Source organism: Hippichthys cyanospilos, chromosome 3 (genome assembly GCF_059441005.1).
Source record: "Hippichthys cyanospilos isolate Australia breed blue-spotted pipefish chromosome 3, RoL_Hcya_1.0, whole genome shotgun sequence".
Lineage (NCBI taxonomy): Eukaryota > Metazoa > Chordata > Actinopteri > Syngnathiformes > Syngnathidae > Hippichthys > Hippichthys cyanospilos.
Genome location: NC_142371.1, coordinates 1,471,499 through 1,492,500, shown reverse-complemented (window position 1 = coordinate 1,492,500; position 21,002 = coordinate 1,471,499). Strand labels below are relative to the sequence as shown.

The following is a 21,002-nucleotide window of genomic DNA, read 5'->3' as shown; positions in this document are numbered from 1 at the left end:
CTCCATCCACGTCATGAAACCAATTGAAAAAATAATAAGGTTTCCATGTTATCTGTGCAAAAGGTGCCTTCTTTTAAAAATCTATATTATAAAATAATGCTTCAATTAACTCACAAATTCATTCGATTTTTTAAATTAATGATGACCACTCATTTGTCCTCAGTTAGAAGATTTTAAAAGTAGTTCATAATAAGAATTTTAACCGTTGTCCGAAAGGGTGGCCGGCTGTGTATCAACTTGACTTTTGCGCAACAAAACCCAACTACATAAAAACATTTTCACTAATTAACTCAGATAATGTGAAGTGGAAAGCATTTCAGGTGGCAACCTCTTGAAGCTCATCAAAAAAATGGCGAGTGTGCAAAGCAGCAATCAGAGCAAAGGATGGCTAGCTAAAAAACTAGAATGGAAAATTTACTTATTTACTTAACTAAAGAACATAACTTCACATTTCACTTTAAGTGAGAATCTACCATGTGAGTAGTTATGAAAATTGAGAAAATACACAATAAGAAGGCGTATCTTTGCAGAAATTAGATGGCGTTTCCAAATTTATGACTGAACAGGACCATTGACTATGGTTGGCCATTTATGAAAACTAGCTACCAGACCATCCACAATAGCAATAGGTTTCAGCATCGCTCCGCGTACGACGGACCTAACAAAGTGTTTGTCGTCATGGAGCAGGAAGTACCAGAAATAATCCAACACACAAACAAGGAAATTCCAATTTTACACAAGAAATTCAAAACCAAAATTTAAACCCCAAACTGAGTCAGACATGCAAATTACGCCTCCGCTGTGCAACTCCTTTGTTGTCTTGCTTCTTACTAAAACCAACTATTACAAGCATAAGCCTCCCAAAAGGTAAAAGGCCTCATCTTCTTCCCGTGGGGGGGCTCTCACTAGAAGAGACTAGAAGAGGATTAAGAGGAGTGGAAGAGGGAAGGTGGGATGGAGAAGGGGAGGGCGCGACGTTAGCATGAGGTCCGGATCAGCCTCCAGCCTCGTTAAACAGCATTGATTGCCGCGGTGACATTTCCCAGTACATGTCGTCTATACCTTCACTGCCATCACTCTCAGAGTGAAACATAGGCAGGTGATTGATGGTAACTGTGATAAGGAAATTGCCAACATTTTTCATGTTTCGTGAATTGAGAGACATAATTGCTAATTTAGTTCATACATATGCACGAAAAACAGGGATAGCAGTTATTATGCCCCAAAATGGCATCAGAGTTGCTCAGGACTCAGTTAATGACCAATCATGGCTCACCTGTTTTCTGAGTTGGGTCATGTGACTGTTTGTCACTACCTGAGACACTGTGATGTCGTTTCAGTCGACGGCAAGTGTCAAAATGCGACCCGTGGAAAAAGGTGCACATCTTGTTATCTGTATCATTTTAACGGGATATAGTTGTCAAATTAGAAATACCTTATTTTCCGCACTAGAAGGCGCACTAAATTATAAGGCGCATCCTCAATTAATGACATATTTTAAAACTCTTTTCCATATATAAGGCGCATCGCATTATAAGGCGCAACAGTAGAAGCATTCAAACTTTATTAGTAGATTACAAACCAGCTTTCTGACAACTGCTTTCACTCCCAAAATGAAAAAACAACGGTCTTATGTTTTATTTCATTAGTATTTCCGTGACAGTTTATCTTTTAACAGCAAGGTTAAAAGACATTTATATCAGGGAACTTTTCTTCCAGTGCAATCACAATATAGTAATACTCAAAGTAATACCAATAATAACTCTAAACTCTCAATAGCATAATAACTCAATGTCAATTTGACCGACCTTGTCCAACTGTAAACACACAAAAGAAACAGGTAAATCTTACTTTATCAGTTCATTCCCCATCTATGAATCCCAATCTCAATATTGATCCATATATAAGACGCACCAGATTATAAGGCGCACCATCAGCTTTTTTAAAAAAAAATTAAGCCTTTTAGGTGCGCCTTATAGTGCAGAAAATACTGTACCTCAGTTTTGGTGGCTCGGTGGTTGAGTTGCTTGCACGTACTCCTCACAGTTCACGCTGTGTGGAGTTAGCATATTCTTGCCGAGACCACATGAGTTCCCTCCGGGAACTCCAACTTCCTCCCACACTCCAAAAACATGCATGGCATGTGTATCGGACATACTAAATTGTCCTTAGGTGTGACTGGATTCATGAATGGTTGTTAGTCTCTGGGTGCCTGCAATTGGCTGGCAACCAGTTCATGGTGTCCCCCGCCAACAGCCCCATCTCAACTGGGATAGGCACCAGCAAGCCTGGATGAATAGATAAATACCTCAGTTTTAGTTTTTGAGAAACGAGGAAGCTTTTGTCAGCCCGTCACAAATGAATGACCACTAAGATGCATTAAAACGGGGGAATTTTATTGCTCAACTCTTATTTCACAAATGCAATAATAATCAAAAAACAGAGATTTAAAAAAAAACAGTGAAAAGTGAAATCTGCAAAGTAGGATCCACTTGTTTTTTTTCATTTATTTTAGACTAAGCTGTAACCCGCGCAAACCCTGTAAAATAATGAACAGTTGTTGAAAGTTGATTTATATTGTTTTTTTCTTTTGTTAATGTTATAAAGAATACAAGTGTAGGTATGCTTATACAATTTTTTATAGATAATAAGCTTTTTTATAGTCAAGGGGGGAGTGGGGGGTGGGGGGTGGCTTTCTCTTTCCTAGGGAGGGGCTCGGCAAAATATAATCACTGGTGAATCACTGGTTTGGACTAATGGGGCTACATAGGACATATTCCTGCAAAGAAAAAAAGATGCCTTGACTTTCCTTTGACAACATTGGCTGTACAAGAAAAATACCACATATAGTTTGTAGGTATTCATACTCATACAAGCAGACACACTCCCGCAGACATACACCCACACACACATACACACCTACACGCATTGATGTGTCAGTCTCCTGGACAATCGATTACAGCTGACAGATAGCAAATACCCCCAGAGTCTTAATTAGAGATCCCTGTGTGTGTATGTGCACACACATTCTAATTTCTAGCTGCAGCTTCATAATTTATCCTAATTCACTCTGTATTGTAAAAAAAACCTCAAATAGCGAATCAATAAAATCAGGATCTCAACAGCATAGAGGATATGAATCCAAATCAGGAGTTTGCAATGAAATTTGTCGTAATTAAAACAAATGGGAAAACCGATCTGATAAGGTATCACACACATTTAAATGTTACATTGGGAATTTTGCATGTTAAATTGATTTTGCTGCCAAATGCATTATCTGGATCACATTCAGTTAGTCACATGACATCTTCGGCCGGGGAATACATGTAAACACCATTACATTTTCTTTAGTCCTCGTCACGGATGGGGTGTAGCGTCAATCCCAGCTGACGGTGGCTATATACACTGAGTGGCCGCCAGTCAGTCACAAGGCACGCACAGACAACTATTACCACTCACAACTATGGGCAGCTTAATAAAGCTGATGTGCATATTTTTAGAGTGCCGAAGACCTTCCATTGAATTTAATATTTTACACGGAATAAGCTGAACTTACCACCATTAAAAAACATTTTTGCTGATGATTGGACCAAATAATAATACATTACAATGTCATTTTGCTCATCACATTATGTGCCCTGGCAATGAATTAATCAATTATCTTCATTGCCATTATTGTGAGGGTTCAAAAAAGAAAAAAAATCTGCTCTTCTCTTGCAAAAAAGGCAAAAAAAATAATAGCAAAATAATCATGATAACATAAACATCTACCCATTTTATATAGCACTTTGCTTCATTAGGGTTGTGGTTGGGCTGCTATAAATCAAACACACGCAATCAAGTTGTATGTGTTCACATCCACAAAGCCGCAATTGTCCATTTCTAACTGTGCATGTCTACAAAAATTAAAAAAATATTAAAAAAAAAAAACTCCATCCATATGAACAGTTAGGCCTAAAATTGCGCTAGCCTTGCTCCAGGCATAAAACCAGCTCTCATTCCCATATCCTGCCTCACTGTTTCAACTGAATAACAGTGTTGTCACGTTCTAGTTTCAGGTCTATGTTGTTCTGAGATCGTGATTGATGCGGTCGCTCATATTAAATGGGGAACTGTTAGAGTGACTGTTTTGTCATTTCTGTCTTACCTCTCTGACCTATTGTGTCATCTGTTACGTGTCATCACTTGCTGTGGCTGTTTCTTACGATCTGCATTTTCTCCTGCGTTGTTTGTTGCTCTCTGCTTCTGCGGGGGCTGCATGTGCTTGTTTCCCACTTCCGATTTCTTTTCCTCTCTTTTTCTGCAGCTGTCCATGTCATCCGTGAGTGTTTCTTTCCCTCTCTACCTCACTTCCTCTCTCGCTCTTTCTCTCTCTGTCTTGAGGTACAGCCACCCCACACCCCCTGTGCCTGCTTGAAATTTCTTCTTTATGGGTGTTTTGATTTTCCTCTGTCACCTAATTATTGCTCATAAGAGGTTTACTTGGTCTTTTAGTAAGTGAAGGTGTGGGTCTAGACCTGCTAAATTTATCAATTGATCCTGAAAAAAAAATGTAATGATTCAGTTGACTTTTACTAATTGGGATCACCGGATCATTAATATTGTTCGCGTTAAACTGATTTTGAGTCATTTGTTAAAATGTTCTTTGTGCATTCATCCTACTTGGTCACATCAAGTTGCCAGCAATGAATGATGACTGTTTTCACTAAGCCACCAGGATGTGATGATTATGTCTGCTTTAAGTAGCTGGAGGTATTAAGTGATCGGAGTCGCCTGCTGACTTCCTCTCCAGCTGACAAACTTCCTGGATTAAACTGAAATGGACGACACCTGAGTCCTGTGGCTGGCACACACATACACACACACACCTACACATGCATACGCAGGCACAAGCACACGCAATCACACTCATATATTCACTCTTTCTATTTTTCTTTCTCTCTCCTGTTTAGAAAAAAAAGCAGATTTCTGATGATTTGTCATTTGACAATTATCATTTTCCTCTTGTTCGATCTGCAACTTTGGCAGTCCCCTTGAAGTGAACACAGTCTTACACAAGCACTTGCATGTGCGCAGATAACCTTAGTAGGCTTTTTTAACTGCAGGCTGGGGAACTCCCTTGTGGTATTGTTGTGCATCAATGTTGCACTTTGCCAGGAGGAAAGAGTGTGTGGGGGGTTGGCCTAAATGTCAAAGGTAAAAGGTGCTGAAGAAAAGGAAGTGGAAACACTAAGTAAACCCACTCAAAATGGCTCATCACAAAGATGGGGAAATCCCAAATATCTCTCATGATATTACCACATCGCCCATAAAATATTGTTCATGTTGTTTAATTTTTGTGAGCTTTTTTTTAAAACCTCTTGGTGTCAATTTTGACCCGATTTGGGCCATTGATGTAAAAAGATCGAACAGAAAGCAATAAAACACACACACACACACACACACACACACACACTAAGAGTTTAAAAAATGACTATAGATTGCAAACCATGTTGCTCACTCCACCATGTATCATTGTGCGAATGAAGTGCTGGTGTTGGTGAGCTGTTCCCATTTTTCCTTCATACATGAGGTTCTGTGTTTCTCCCAAACAGTTCAGCTTTAGTTTCACCAATAAACAATATGTGTTGCCAGAGGAGTGCCTTTTTGCAAATACAAAACACTAGCTTCCTTCGTGTAGTCCAGCAATGAACATCTCTCTTTGCAAGTGTTTTACATGTAGTTGATGTATGTGTCAGGTTTGGTCCTCCTAGAATATTTAGTAAACAACAAGGAAGGAAGACAAGAGCCTTTGGATTATTTTTGCTTGCAAGGAGAACAGTGATGTGACCTTTATGCAAATCAAGATTTTCATGATTGCTGGTTACCTGAGAGGCGACTCGGTGATGCAGTGGTGGTTAGCACGTCCACCTCATAGTTCAGGGACCCGAGTTCAAATCCATCTCACTCCAGCCTTCCTGTACGGAGTTTGCATGTTCTCCCCGAGCCTGCATAGGTTCGGGCACTCCGGCTTCCTCCCACACCCCAAAAACATGCATGGCAGGTGTATTGGACATGCTAAATTGTCCTTTGATTAGACTGGGTGCATGTATGGTTGTTTGTCTGTGTGTACCCTGCACTTCTCTGTCTACCAATTCAGGGTGTCCCCCACCCACTGCCTGAAGTCAGTTGGCATAGGCACCAGCAAGCCTGTGACCCTTGTGAGAATAGATGGATGGTTCTCAGAGAGTTCTTTTCAGTGACACATGATATTCTTCAGATAATGCTTTTTATCAAGACATAATTCTTACCAGCACTGTGTTTATAGTGAGCAGGGAAACTAAATGTGACTCCTTAGTGATAGGGCGCAGTCTGACATTAATTATTTAAGAAACAAAAAACAAAAACAAAAAAACACTGCATTAATTGCTCTCAACGTCTCCTTGGGCAGAAGGTTCTATTACGTATTTCTACGTCTTTATTCATTGTTTGCGTATTATTCAATATGAAAAGATTTAAAAGGTGGTTTTAAGTAAGACACTGTATTTTTTCATCTGTGTGATTTGGGAAATGATAGTATCACCGTTGATGGTAAATTTATGCAGAAATATGGGAAATTCAAAAACTTTCAGATACTTTTTCATGCCACCATGTACTGTATTTTAACACAATAATTTTACTTTTACTCCAGCTGTGGTTAAAGTTTCTCTCCGGGCTACTTTAATTCACACAACACATTTATACAGTGTTGTATTTTGACCATGAGAAGTTTTTTTTTTTTTTTTTAATTTTAAGAAGAAAAGCACATCTTTAATGCAACGACCCCGGTATAATCGCCAATACTTTTATACGTGGGCCTTACTCAATCATCATGCGGAATAGAAAGTGTTCGTTAATGTTTGAGGTCGAACACATTTCGTCGACGCACTTGAGTGAGACTTGTTTACAAATACCGAACAGCTGTCAGAAACTCACTTCTTTGTATCTGTTGTTATTTTGCCACGCAATGGAAAGGGAAACTTAAATATTGCCCCTGAGCGTTATACTCCTTGGTAAGTGTCGCCCTTTGTGCGTTCTATTCCGCCTCGTTCTATTTGATTGTTTAGCGTCCGGTGTGGCTTCAAAATCTTAACTTTACTAGTCAAAAACTCCAGTCGATTGCATAATAAGTAGTGTGTTGAGCATTATCATTTTAAATGAAGCTTTTTATATGAGTATTGATATGTCGCTTTTTCTATAGCTTTGCTTAACATTCTCTGATTATTTAATATTTTACTGCCATAATATTGGCCACATAATTTGGATATATGGATGACTCTTCTACATCATTATAGTTAGTTTCTGCATCATTATATCAGCCAGCCCTCTAGCAATAGCCGTTTAAGCATGGATATTGGAGCACAAATGGTGGAGCAATACACAATGACATTCAAATTAACAGACACAACTGAAGCTGTTTTTTTTTTTTGCATCAAATCGTTAGTGTGTATCCCTATGTCTGTGTCATATTACCATATTATCATGTTGCCAAAATGCACACATTAGAAGAAGCGGTGCAATGCCCATTGAATTAAAGTAGAACTATGGCATATTCTGTTTAATTATCTCATCATTGTACGTTATAAAAAAATACAGTATTAAAGTAGTGATTTCCTTGCTGAGACTCATGAAACCAATGATATTTTTTCTAAAACTGAATATGAGAAAAAAGTGGCTTTTTACAGCACTTACCTAGCAAAGATTATTACTCTCTCTAATGTGTCGCATGTTCAGAGACCAGGCCCAACAGTTGTGGAGTCATGTCAGCAGGTCCCATGGCGGAGAGTGGCACCAAGCTGACACTGAGGCGTCTGGAGGCTCCCATTCACAAGTTCATTAAAGTGGCTCTCCCAACTGACCTGGAGCGGCTGCAGAAACACCACAACAACATACTGAAGGTGATACTTCAGATACTGTAGCCTGGCATTCACATCAAGAATAGATCTCTTATTCAATTTCCTTCTTTTTTGCAGTATCAGCAAAGCCAGCAATGGGGCCGCCTTCACCAGGAGCACATAAATGCCAGCCGAACAGTTCAGGTACACGATGACATTTTTCAAGAAATCAGCCCTTTGACATTCCAAAAGACATGTGAGCCACTACTTGACATGAACCAAGTAATCACTGCGTTTCGCCTGCAGTCACTAGGACACTTCAACAAACATATGAAGCCTCTTGTAAAAATAAAGCACCACAGGTAGACTTCTGATTTTCAAGGAATTATATTCATTTGATCATTTGAAAATATGAACAGATTTATCTGAAAGTAATGTAGCATATTGATATTTATCTGGTTTCTACCTGGTTAAATAATTGTTGGTGCAACTACTGCTAGCTACTACCTACTACTAGCTGCTACTTGTGTCAACATTGTGTATGTTGTTATATTTAGGAAATGTACATTTAAAAAACTGTCATTAAGTTACACATACAAATCACATAATATATCAGGCATTTAATTAACATTCAAATATTATTATTATAAGCATTTTTCTACACGATTAAATTGTGTTGATATTTTCATTACAATCTGCCAACTCATATTAGCTGCTTTAGTTGATGCAAACAAGCTTGCGACACTCTTGCTGCGTAGTTTTTCTGTTTTGGGGATGGTATGAATTTAGTGGTGGTACTCCTTGTATGTGTGAACTGCAAGCACATTTTTAAAACGACTCATCAAAAGCTCAGTTTGGCTTGGTCATGGGGTTGTCAAATTCATTTTTGTCACAAGCCTCATTCCATTCATGACAGTTCCCCTTAGAAGACCGCAATGATTGTCTCGACATAATATTACATAAACTGGACTGTACATACTGTTTATGATATATACAGTATTACCAGGATTTCCCCCCAGAAAACTTTCCAAGCCCGTTGGCTAATATAATACTTGGGGATCCCTATTCGCTGTTCCTCGACATGAGAAGGGAATGGTCATGGAGGCCGGCCATTACTATTTCCCAGAAGGTGGACAAAAGAGGGCACTTAACCTGGCAGGGGGGCAGGAAAAGTCTGGCGGGCCACCAGGCTTATGATCCACTGGGGAGAACTTTGTATACACATTCACCCGTTCATTTTTATTTATGAATCTTAACGGCTTTTTCTATTCTGGATCATGAATGAGCTGCAGTTAAGTATCAACCCAGCTGACACTGTGTACCAGGCAGGGTACATCCTGCGCAGGTTGCCAAGAAAGTCACAGGGCCCTTGAAGGCCTGTGGTCATCCATATTTTGTTAAACTCTCCAAATTGTACAGCCTTTAGGGAATCCAGATTTAGACTTTCCGTTGTAATTGCATCTGCCCCTACTTCAAAATGTATGATTGATAAAAAGAATAAGGAGAAAATATGATGGCCAACCTTGAATGGATGCTTTTGTGGATGTGTGCCGGCACATGATGGGTGTGAAAATCCCAGAGGGATGCTGTTGCTTGGAAGCCAATAGGCACCCACCAATCCTCTCACCACTCCGCGCCCGGGGGATGGACGTAGAGTGCTTTCTTGTGTCTTTATGGTGTTAATCCTGACTCATGGGTTAGTGCACTCGGTGTTAAGTGTACTGGACCGACAGACGGAAAGTTAAATGTGTAGATATATGGAACCTCTGAACTCAAGCATCCCAAATAGTCCCCATTCCCCGGTAATCTTTTGGAAAATGTTGCTCAAAACACTAACGTTAATTAGAGTTCAGTATTGTGTAAATGTTTACAAAAACTCAAAGCACATCTATTTTGGAGGGTTTAACGCCTAGTTAAACTTTCTTAAAAAAAAAAAAAAAAAAAGCTTTTTGGTGGTTTTTGTTTGTTTTTTTTGTTATTTGCGATGGCATGAAGGTAAGTGTTATAGCTTGAAATGTGACTGGCTTTCTCAATTCTAGAAATGCTTATGAAATCAGTGCCTTTGTGCTTTGCTCTTTATTATTTTACACATTAAGAACTTGTAATAATGCTAACTTATTTTAATACTGTGTATTTGATAGATGAGAGTGTTAAAATGTTACTTCGTGAATGTCTGTACCATTAAGGATGGTTTTATGTTGGTGACAGTTTCACACTTTACAATTTGTTTGGAATTAAAAGTTAGGGATCTCTCAATCTTAATAATTTTCTTGACTGCACTTATTTACAAACAGCCCCTTTAACCAATTGTCTTGTCAAATTTGTTGACTTGTCTAACACTAATTCACTTTTATTAGATTTTGATGTTTGTCTAAGTTGTTTAACTAAGTGATTCTCACGCTTTTTCAATTATGTACCCTCTCATGAGAAATATTTTTCACCCTATACCACTAACCAGCACAGAGTGTTTTGGGATGGAAAAAAAAAGACCAGAGGCCTGTGCCATCCATTCCCGAGTTAAACCTTGGAATTACATTTGCAGTGATGTGTCTTGGCCTATTTTAATCAGCAACTCCAGAAGATGAATTGTGTAACGTCATTTGTTTTATTGCTGGCTTGACAGCTTGAAAATGTCATCAAGTCATACAAAAATTTAACAAAATAAAGGCATACAATGTTTTGCAACGGTGTGAGTAAGTATAACACCATTCACCAATTAATTCCATTATTTTCTAATTCATTTGCTTTAGCTCTTCAATTCCCCAATTTAGTTGTATAACTGACCTGGATGCCTCCTTGTTAATCGTTCTGTTTTCAGTTAAATGCACGCGTGCACTCGTTTCTACATGCATGTTTATTCATGGCTCGTAATTAGCGAAACGTGTTCCATGCTGCATGTTGGCCTCCATTTAGTCTGGGTCATACTGCAGCCTGGAGTTTGGATGACTGAAGCGTAATCCTCCTGTCACCTTCAGGGCATGACGGGATGAAAGGGATCCTGTTTTCCTGTCTCAGGGTTATTAAGACCCCCCGAACCACCCTCCTACCACCAGCTTCGTCCCTATCAACCTTTCTATCACCGTAGCTGAACACTGCGAGGATGGCTTTTATTGATGGAATGAGACTCTACCACTGGTGCAACTGGGAAATTAACAAAGCTTTCCATTTTGACAGCGCAATTTATGGTCTGTGATGGTTTCCATCCATCCATCCATTTTCAAAAGTATCTATCCAGTTTAGTTCACTGGCAAGCTAGAGCCTATCCCAGGCTTAGCATGAAAGGTGGTTTATAATCAGCTGTATAAGACTGACACATGGGCCACTTTTGTGCAGAGATCTAGCAAAATGACCACATCGAATAGGATATACAGTATGTTGAGTGTATTCAGTTTTGACAAGGAACCATTCACACTCAGTCAAGCCTACTGGCAAATTTGGTGTTTTACACTTGTCAAGTTTGGTTGGTCTCTGTAAGAGGTTAAAACGGACCAAGATCGCTTGAGTGGTTGTGTCTCATTCCACTCTTTTACTTTGGTATGCGTCTGATTACGACCTCGTTGAACCTTTGGTTATTATGATTATGAATCCAGACCAGCGATTTTTTACATTCTAACAGTTCAGTAAGTCAATTTTATGAGTGTGTTACATAAAACCAATGTGGAAACTGCATTTGTCGCGCGTTAAAGTATAAACGTTTCAATCCGGTTTCTACTGATGTAGAAAAAAAGCCAATCCTCTTGTCAACCGGTTCTTTGCAGCAACTGCGAGCCAACATCAGAGAAATGGAGAAGCTCTGCAGCCGTGTCCGTCCAGAAGACGCTGCAGCTCTGGAAAAGCTCGTCAAGCCTGTCAAGGACAGAGCCTTGGTCGCCACGCAAGACTTCCTACACTTGCATTCCAACCCCATTCTTGAGCCCACGTCTTCTTCCGTGTCCCCTGACTCTGTTCGACCGTCTGTTCTGGGGCCCAACCCTCATCAAGATGGCAACAATGTGAATGAGGAGTCAGTTTCTGGATGGCAAATTCAGACCCAGCTGCCGGAGATCCCTTCAGAAGAGACTGCTGCTGAGTCTTGGGACAACCTGGCAGAGGTATTCACACATCAGCTTCTGAATACAACATGTAACATGTATGAAATTGAAGATACATATTAAAAATCGGGACCAAAACAGTATAGTAAGTGCTACGTATATATAATATACTTGTATACAATCAGAAAACATCATAAATAAAAAATATAGAAAAGATTTATTTACCTTTGAGTGGCGCTTGTTATGCCCATATTCTAGAAAGGGTAGCCAAGGCTAGGCTAGCTCTGTATTTTTTTATTATCTCCAGCTTCGTTTCCATATAAATCATCTTCTTACTTCTCTCTTTAACATCACTAGCAATCTTGGGACCCATGGCTAACCCATTCAAGTTTGAATTAAGCAGTAAAATGCACTATAAATACGGTTTAGTGACCACTCACAATAGAACAAAGCTTTACCGTTCCGCCATTTTGAAATGAGTGAGGCCGACCAATTGCAGACCAGCGTCTCGATGCTGACCAATAGCAGACCAGCATTGTAGTGACGCTTCGCATGGAGGCATTGACGGCAACAGAAAATAAGTGCAATTACCTAAAAACGCCTGCAAATGGAGACAAAACAACACAAATACAGCCAATCCCCTAGGGTCATGACAGTTGTTTTTGTCGCAAAGCAGGGACAATACCTTAAAGAGGGGACGAAAAAAACTCAGTGTTCCACATCGCAACATGAACAAAACATAAGCCAGTGACGCTGTAACTCGGGGGTCCACGGTAATAGCAACTCAAATGAGTTGTTTCATAACTATCAGCTTTAGACTCAATGTATTGCAACTTTGTGCAGTTTTTCTGTATTTCTAACGATCCAATACTCATTTATACATGCCCCGCAGTGCCTCAAATAGACATTTTTTTTCCCTTTCAGGACCTGAGGCAGCTGAGTGGTTTGGTGACAAGCTTCTCTGTGCTTGTCCATGTAAGTATGAACAACAATTGGCTTTTCCCGTGTTGAGCCCATGTGCAATTTTTTCCACTGCTCTGTTTGCCTTGCTGATGGGCCTCCTTTGAGATCGCAGATCAGTTTAAGGACTACCGCGGGGTACTCTCGGAGGGGCCTCAGCAGAGGGGCGGGAAAGCTTGAGCGGTAGCCAAGGGAGAGTTGGAAGATTTGGAGGTGGGAGGAGATGTCCACGGGCGGGGGACTTGGGTAACATGGGGATGCATCGGAGCAGGTGGAGAACAGACGGTTCAGATTATCGCTTGATCCTCAGGGATGGAGGCAGAAGAGATTAAAAGTGGCGGAGAGAGAGAGAGTGAAGATGTAGTGATGGTTCAAAACAGGAGAGAAGAGGAACAGAAAGAGCATAGACATGTTGTTCTGGTATCCCGGGGGAAATGGCGCCACTGGGAGAGTCATATTTTAGTACACAACCTCCGTGGAATTACTGTGCCCGTGTCATGCGTGAGCTGTTTGCCGCTTTTTTTTCTTTCAATCTTCTCTCATCTGTGTCATCATAAAACATGATTTTACATCATCGCAGTCTCACATGCTAAGCACTTTGTCTGAGCAAAGCCTCGACATTCCAATTACATCAAAATAAATGGTTTTGTTTAGTTTGTAAAACTCAAAAAGCCATGGATAGGGTGAGGTAAAAGGTAAGGGGAAATAAGAACAGAACAGAATGAACAGACTTTGACTCCTTCTTATCATCCAATTATTTTTTTCTAAATGTCTTTTATTGTTTCCAACCTGCATTAACATGTGCAAGCTCTAGAAAATGCAATGCATTGCAAATAATTGAGTTCATACTCAAGTTCATCTCACATCCTGATTCTTTTTCTATTTTGTAATTGCTGCACCATGTTTGCCTCACTAAAAAAGTGAATGCTGATCATTCCAAGAAGCATGTTTGTTGTTTATTGTTTATCTTTTTGCATTTTTTATTGTTCGACACAGTATGTGTTTCCACTATGTATTAGCATATTTTTTAAGAATACCAAACAGACAAGTTACCTTTTTTAGTACATCCAATTAAAAAAAAAAAAAATCAACTCATTTACTTTACTCTTACTCTTTAGCGGTCAACAACAGTGAATTGATCAAAATGGTGAAAGAAGAAAATGGGGTGTAAAAGTAATGATGATAATAATATTAGGAATAAAAATAAATAGAAAACACATTTTTTGCCTTCATCGTGGCTTATTTGGACTACGGTTGCATTTTTTGCCCGTTTATTGATTGAGACTGCTAAATAGGCCACCATGGGTCCAAGCAAAGTGTGGATTGGGGTTACGATTTTGATTTCTATCATTTTAACAGTGTCACTTTTGACCGGAAGCGTCTGTATCAACTCACAACTTACAAAACGCTTTAGATGTATTGATTCTTTGAAATCAATGGCTGTGTTACGGCTGAAACGAGTCCCAGTAGTTTGAGTATATCAGTTCAAAAAAATGTTTGAGACATTTTTGCTTTCCTCGGATAATGCTTATTAGTGTACACATAAAGGAAAATGTCAAGCCAATCGTCACAAAGATTGTTTATGCTCTGAATGACGGTAAATCATGCTGGAAACATGGTGAAAAACTCAAAATAAACCTTCGTTTACCAAATGATGTATGGAAATGAATGCCTTGATTCGCTTTTATTTTGAAGTTGTTCCTGGCAGGGTGCCGCAACTTACCTTAATGTTGTTCTGGAATCACATTCAATTACCAGTTGAGGCTCCTAGCAAAAGACTTAATTATTTCATTGACACTTACATATTGTTTACCAGTAGCTCGGTCCTTGTTATAGTCGTGTCTGGATAGCATAAATTAGCCATGAGCTAGCAGCTTTTGAGTGCTCCATCTCGGCTGGCGTGATTGACGAAAATGGCTCTGCACACTTAGATGCTCGCAGTCTCGTTCCTACTGATCACAATTTAGCAAACTTTACTGACTGTAATGTGCTCTTTCTGCTGACAAATTTCTCTCACATACCGATATTGATGGGGAGAAATTTGTCTCTCGTCGTGTTCTCCTGTAAATCAAACATTTACAAAGTTTGGTCATTCATAATTTAGTGGAAATGTGTTATTTGGTCTTCTGTGTTTATAATTGTTTTCAACAGGATAAAAAAAATACCATGTGTTCTGTTTTTGTCCTAATACTGGATATTCGATTTGAATTTGAAATAAGATATCTGGTTACCAAAAATACTCGATAGCTGCAGTTCTATTATGTTTACAAAACCATTGACAAAAATGGTCATTCAAAACTGAATTTTAGTAAGACTGGGGCATACAAAAAAGGTTTGGCTGTGTTAAGGTCACACTGAAAAATAAAAGTAGCAAAAATGCTTCCCAAATAGGGACACCAGTGCAGACAAACAGGAAAGGGCCAAATTAAAATATTCAATTAGAATCACTCAGCGCTTATGGCCAAATAAAAGGAAAGAAAGCTTTTACATGTTATTGTGCAAGTGAAGTGTTATGAATGGAAAGTGGTGGTGGTGTGGTGGGAGATGGGGGCGATGGAAAGTGCCCTCCTTGTTGTTTGGTCACTGTGTCCATGTGGCCCTCATAGGGAGAGAGACAGCTGCCACTCTGAATATTTCATGAGCTAGACACACACACACACACACACAAAACCCTAACAAATGTCGTTTAAATGTACCTCCAACTGCACACCCTCATATTCGTCACAATAACTGTGAAAAGCACCATAAAAATAATTACTAACAGTAATCTGTGTGTCTGCATATCTTTTGGTATCAGAGCGTGTGTGTCTATATTTTCAAGTGTGTGTGTCTAACCCCCGTGTTTCAGTCCCAGCAGGAGAAGATTGACAGCATTGAGGACAACGTCAACATGGCCGCTGTCAACGTGGAGGAGGGGTCCAAGAGCCTGGGGAAGGTGTGTATGCTGCGTGTTAATGTGTGAATGCACACGCGCGCGTATGTGAGTGTGAGTAGGGATCGATGGCACTTTGCCTCGCAGCCATTCCGAGAGCGTTTGTCCTTATTGATCTGCTTGAATACGGAGGAAAGCCACAATTAAGGAAATTGAGAGAGGAGAGGGATGGAGAGGTTGTCTGTGTGTGTGCGGAGCATCCAGAAGAGCTCTGAATAGCCGCTTCAAATTTTCATTGCCATTTAAGCGCACGCGCTCGGACGGATGAGTGTACCTCACTGGCCTTCGCACATATGACACACTCGAAATGTCGAACGTTTGGCCCGCCATCGCCGGCGTGAATCACGTGTTGGGGACACTCAACACTCAACCGCAGGCTCCCACACCGCCGCCTTTCTAACTGTTAAGCTTCATTTCGGGAGTTTTTGGTGGCAGGATTGCATTCAAGATGGAGGCAAAGTTTACCCGGCATTCCAGAAAAAGCCGTGCTTTTTAACCGCTAGGCGCAAGTGAAATGATCCAATTTCATTTTATTTTGTGTCCAATAAAATGAAATTGGATCCTTTCACTTGCGCCTAGCGGTTAAGACACAAAATATAATCATTTTTTTGTTCAATGTTGGCGAACGGGTTATGTTACATACCGCATTCTCAACAACCAAAATCTGCTAAGTAGCGAGGATATATGCGTGATGTGTTTCAACAAAATGGGGCTTATGTCTCTGAAAATGAAAAGCGAGATATTGATATATTATAATTATACATGCAATTCCCCTTAAAATGATTTTAACCTGTAGTGGCAGCTCAAAAATAGGCAAAGTTATGGAGATTTGAATGTTACCATGTTGAAACCTCTTAATTTTGAGAAAATTGTTTTGGCACATCCGTCTTTCATTGGCGCGCATCATCTACTAATCCCTTATTTTCATACATTTTAATTACAATTTGAACCTTATGGCTGCTGTGAAATGACAGTTGAGACCTTAAGGAGGTATTTCTTGTAGAAATCCCAAAATGGACCTCGTTCCAAAGTTAGTATTTTCTTCAATAACTCAAAACTAATCTCTGCGATGTAAGCCTGGTTTTGTGAAAACACATTGTATTTATTTCCATGTCTATATGTATTTTAAGACTTTAAGCAAGATAACTATGGATGTGCTGATGCAACTTTTTCAGTAACAATACAATAAATATTGCAGATTAGAGCAACGCTTCTCAAATGGGGGTAACCAGTACCCCTGGTGCTGTATGAAGCCACTTTTGGAAGTACATGAGATGTGAACACTTTCTGCAGGTATCAGCAAATTTAATTTTAAGGCCGCGGGAGGAACAGCTCATTTTTCTTTTCAAGTTAAGAGCAAATTAATTGGAACAGTAAACAATTTCTTACTAAATACTGTAGTATTTTAGTATTAGTTTTATAGTCACTCACTGGAACTGTAAACAATTTGTTACTAAGTAGTGTTATAGTCACTCATTTGCAAAATGTTGAATTTCTTTGTTTTGTAATGTTTTGTACGAATGCCCGTTGCCATTAGTAACACAATTTTCCAACAGATGAGCCAGAAATAAAACTGACGATGTTACACAAGCTACTGTATCTTCTGAGGTTTTGAATAAACAGAGATTCACAACAAACCTTAGAAAGAAGTCTAATAAAGTCATTAAATATTTCAATAAAAGAAGTGAGCAGACTGAACCAACGTCCGAGGTGAGGCTTGTAATGAATTACTCGGTGCATGCTTGTATTAGGAATTCGTTGTGGAAGTTTATTGTATATGCGTGTTATTAACATCATGAAACCCTGACGGTGGATGGTTAGATTAAACACAGACGTCTTGACCATGTGTGCTGTAGAACAATCAATTTCTCTTACCAAATGAAAATGCTGCAATTTTGTGAAAGGTTCTGTAGGCTCACCTTAATACTAACACTTTTTGCATGATGACACATATGCTAAGGTAAATGCTAAGTCCTGATTGCCGGGCTGGCACATCAAGGTGTGTGCAGATAAGGCAGATGAGAGTGGCAACAGATGTTCTAATGTTAAAACGCCTCCTTATCTGTCATCAGCTCAAATTACATTACACACGCACACCCACACGCGGACGCATGCTCACATATACAATATGCTGTGTGTGTGTGTGTGTGTGTGTGTGTGTGTGTGTGTGTGTATATATATATATATATATATATATATATATATATATATATATATATATATATATATATATATATATATATATATATATATATATATACACACACACATATCAACTGCAAGCTTTTAACCCAGCTCAGGTGAAAATTAGCATCGCCTGCCACAGGGAGTGGAGTTGAGGGAGGTTAACGTTTGAACCAGATTAATTTAATAGTGAGGTATTAATCAACAGCGGGTGTATATGTGTGTGTGTGCGCGCTTGTTGATTAATTGCCGTCAGCAAAAAGCACCTTCCACTCTGATGATAGCAGCTGCAAAACCAGCTAAGGAAGATAATGGAATCAGTTTGAAGCTGTAGTACAAGTGTCCCTTTTACATTCAGACACACACACACACGCACACACACGCTGGTTTGTGTGTGTGTTTTCACTATCTGCTTGAGGCTCATGTGTGACCATATAAGCATACAGTGTGAGTATTTGTCAATCCTTCCTTGTAATTCCTACTTGGCATATTAAAGCTTGATACATTTATTGTTCTGGAGTCTTTGAATTTTTTTTAAGCAATTCATAAATTGATAGTTACTGGCATCCATGCTGGCAGTATGGTTTCATTTGCCCACTCAGTAATGTTGCGAAGGTGACTTTGAATAGTAGTTTGTTTATTAAGTGGTTAGAAAAAGTCAACTCACGCTATACAATTTAAAATAATCCCGCCGTGTCAGAAAAGTAATAAACTATGTTTTTCAAAGTAATGGCACAAAATTGATTCCAATTCAAACTTTATTGATCTGAATGTGATTTCAACGGTGACATCTTGGGATGTGTGTGTGTTCAGGCGGTCGGTTACAAGTTGGCTCTCCTGCCTTTGGCCGGCGCACTCCTGGGTGGCGCTATAGCCGGCCCACTGGGCCTGCTGATTGGACTCAAAACCGCGAGTGCCGCCGCCGTGGGGGGCGGAGCCCTGGGCTTCGCGGGAGGCAACTTGGTAAAGAATCATCGTAAAAGCCTGTTGGCGCTGCAGATGAAGCAGCTGACGGCGCCGTCGCGCGACGCCGCGTCAGGCAAGGATGACTGAGCTTCAAGTTTATGGTCAAAGGCAAAACGCCTGATGAGATTGTGAGCTGTTTAAACTACATCTGCAAATCCATTTGTGTTTATGACGTATGTAACGATACTGAGTTGATATATTGATATATTATGTTGATATATATTTTGCTCAGCCTTTTATTAGAGTTGAGTTTCTCTGCTGTATGACCTACTATTTTGTCACAATCTTCTACACAATATAAGATCTGTATAAAAAACCTTTTTTTGAAATTATCCACTCATCAATGTCGATAGAACAGTGAAAAGTTCCAGGATTGGTGTTGCGTTTTAAACCCGAAACCTCAGCACAACGACAACACACCCAAGTGCCAACATGCAGGCGACTTTAGGAAGTGCTCCATGTTTGTTTTGCAGTTCATCAGCCCTGACAAATGTTGCCATGTATATCTTATGTTTTCATATGAATAAAGAACACACAAAAACACAACGTATTGTAAAATGACTTTTAATCATCACCCCTTTCCCAAATTCTTCCCCTCTTGAGACGACTTGTTTGGAGATAGTACTCCCCCCAATTCTTTTGTGGACAATTATGTCCCAATGTCTCGGTTTGGACAGTACAAACTGTGCAACAAGTCCCCTAAATTTTAACAAGTCCACATTTGGATCCATTTAAAGGATCTATAACTTGTACCGAAGACTTATTAAAAACATCTTTCCAGAGGGCTCCTCTTTCTGACATACAACAGCCATGATCATGTGGAAGTCCACATGGACAAAAACAGGGTTGGATTCCTAGGAAACAAAACACAGTGGGCATATCAAGAACATCTTTTCATGATGCAGCACAGTGGAGGTATTTTGCTTCAAGTGGCATAGCACAAAAATTACTTTGTCGTAATTTTAGTCTTTGGCAATCCATTTTTTTTTTTTATCATTGATTCCTTTGAGAATGTATCCAGTAATAATAATTCTTAAAAAACTCACATTTTCATGAGGAGCGTTAGTGGATTTTAGGTTGATTTCTAGAATTGTGGGACTTTTTGGTGCAGGGTGCCCACCCCTCATTAAGAATAAGATTCTGAAGAAAAATCACTTGAGCCACTGGAGAAAAAAAAAAAAAAAAAAAATCACAGTTGTTGTTTCTCTTAGCACTCATGATTATCTGAATCAGTAGTGGGGAACCTTTTTCCCATTTAGGGGCCATTTCAGTCTTTCAAATGCTTTTTTGTGAGAAATATGATTTGGCAATATAAATTCAATAATGTTTCCAAAGTCATCCCATTATTCATGCAAACAGCAATGAATAATTGATGCTTTTTATTACTGCCATGAAAAAACTAAGCGGGAATAAGCAGGGGAACAGGTATAAAACAGAAAAAAATATGAACTGGTCCACTGCATATAGTTTTCAAATTAAAACTTTTGGGCGACCCAAAAATGCACTGTGGACTTTCCGAGTCGATTTCATTTGAACAAAACATTTCAGGGGTACGTTTTGGACAGCTTGCTGGTGCTGGTTCCAAATTCCCCCAGGATTTCTACTTTCATACCGGCGCCTGTTGCAACTTGACTTTCGGCTGAGTGGACATCAAGTTTGAAAACGTGCATTGTTATGCATTTGCTGAGTCTTGCGATGTGGAAACTTCAGCGGCGTGATGACTAAGCGGCAATTGTAATCGAAGCAGGAAATGTATTGGTCCATTCATGGAACAAAACACCTGTTGTGAAGAACGGTTCATTCAAAAGTTTCAAGGTCAATTTACGTTCACTAGTAAAGGTTATAGACTCACTGACAAATTTCACCCAGGAATCAAATATTCCGTGTTATTTTGCAAATAGCGTATATTACGACGAGGTTACACATTTTCAGTGTTTTTATTCCAGGTTTTTTTTTTAATTCACTTTCAGGTTCCCCGCCCTGCATGAAACAAGTTGTACCAAGTAGCAAACATATTTCTAATCCTTCAGATTTTGCACGGAACGAGAAATTTGGCGCTACCTCAAAAATGGCGTT

General features: G+C 39.5%; 1 protein-coding gene across 3 annotated transcripts; it reads left to right on the top strand.

The window, feature by feature from the left end:
• The first annotated feature begins 6,885 nt into the window (after positions 1–6,885).
• LOC148425372 (syntaxin-17-like) lies at positions 6,886–19,472 on the top strand. Of its 3 annotated transcripts, none has more exons than XM_088411359.1 (7): positions 6,886–7,031; positions 7,786–7,916; positions 7,992–8,057; positions 11,612–11,944; positions 12,809–12,859; positions 15,693–15,779; positions 18,774–19,472. In XM_088411359.1, exons 2-7 carry the CDS (start codon positions 7,794–7,796, stop codon positions 19,011–19,013), a joined length of 900 nt encoding a protein of 299 aa, XP_088267485.1. In that variant the 5' UTR covers positions 6,886–7,031; positions 7,786–7,793; the 3' UTR covers positions 19,014–19,472. The 3 variants fall into 3 exon arrangements, with proteins under 3 accessions (XP_088267485.1, XP_088267484.1, XP_088267482.1); XM_088411358.1 differs by having other exon boundaries at positions 6,897–7,031; positions 7,789–7,916; XM_088411356.1 differs by having other exon boundaries at positions 6,897–7,031; positions 7,753–7,916.
• Positions 19,473–21,002: the final 1,530 nt, after the last annotated feature.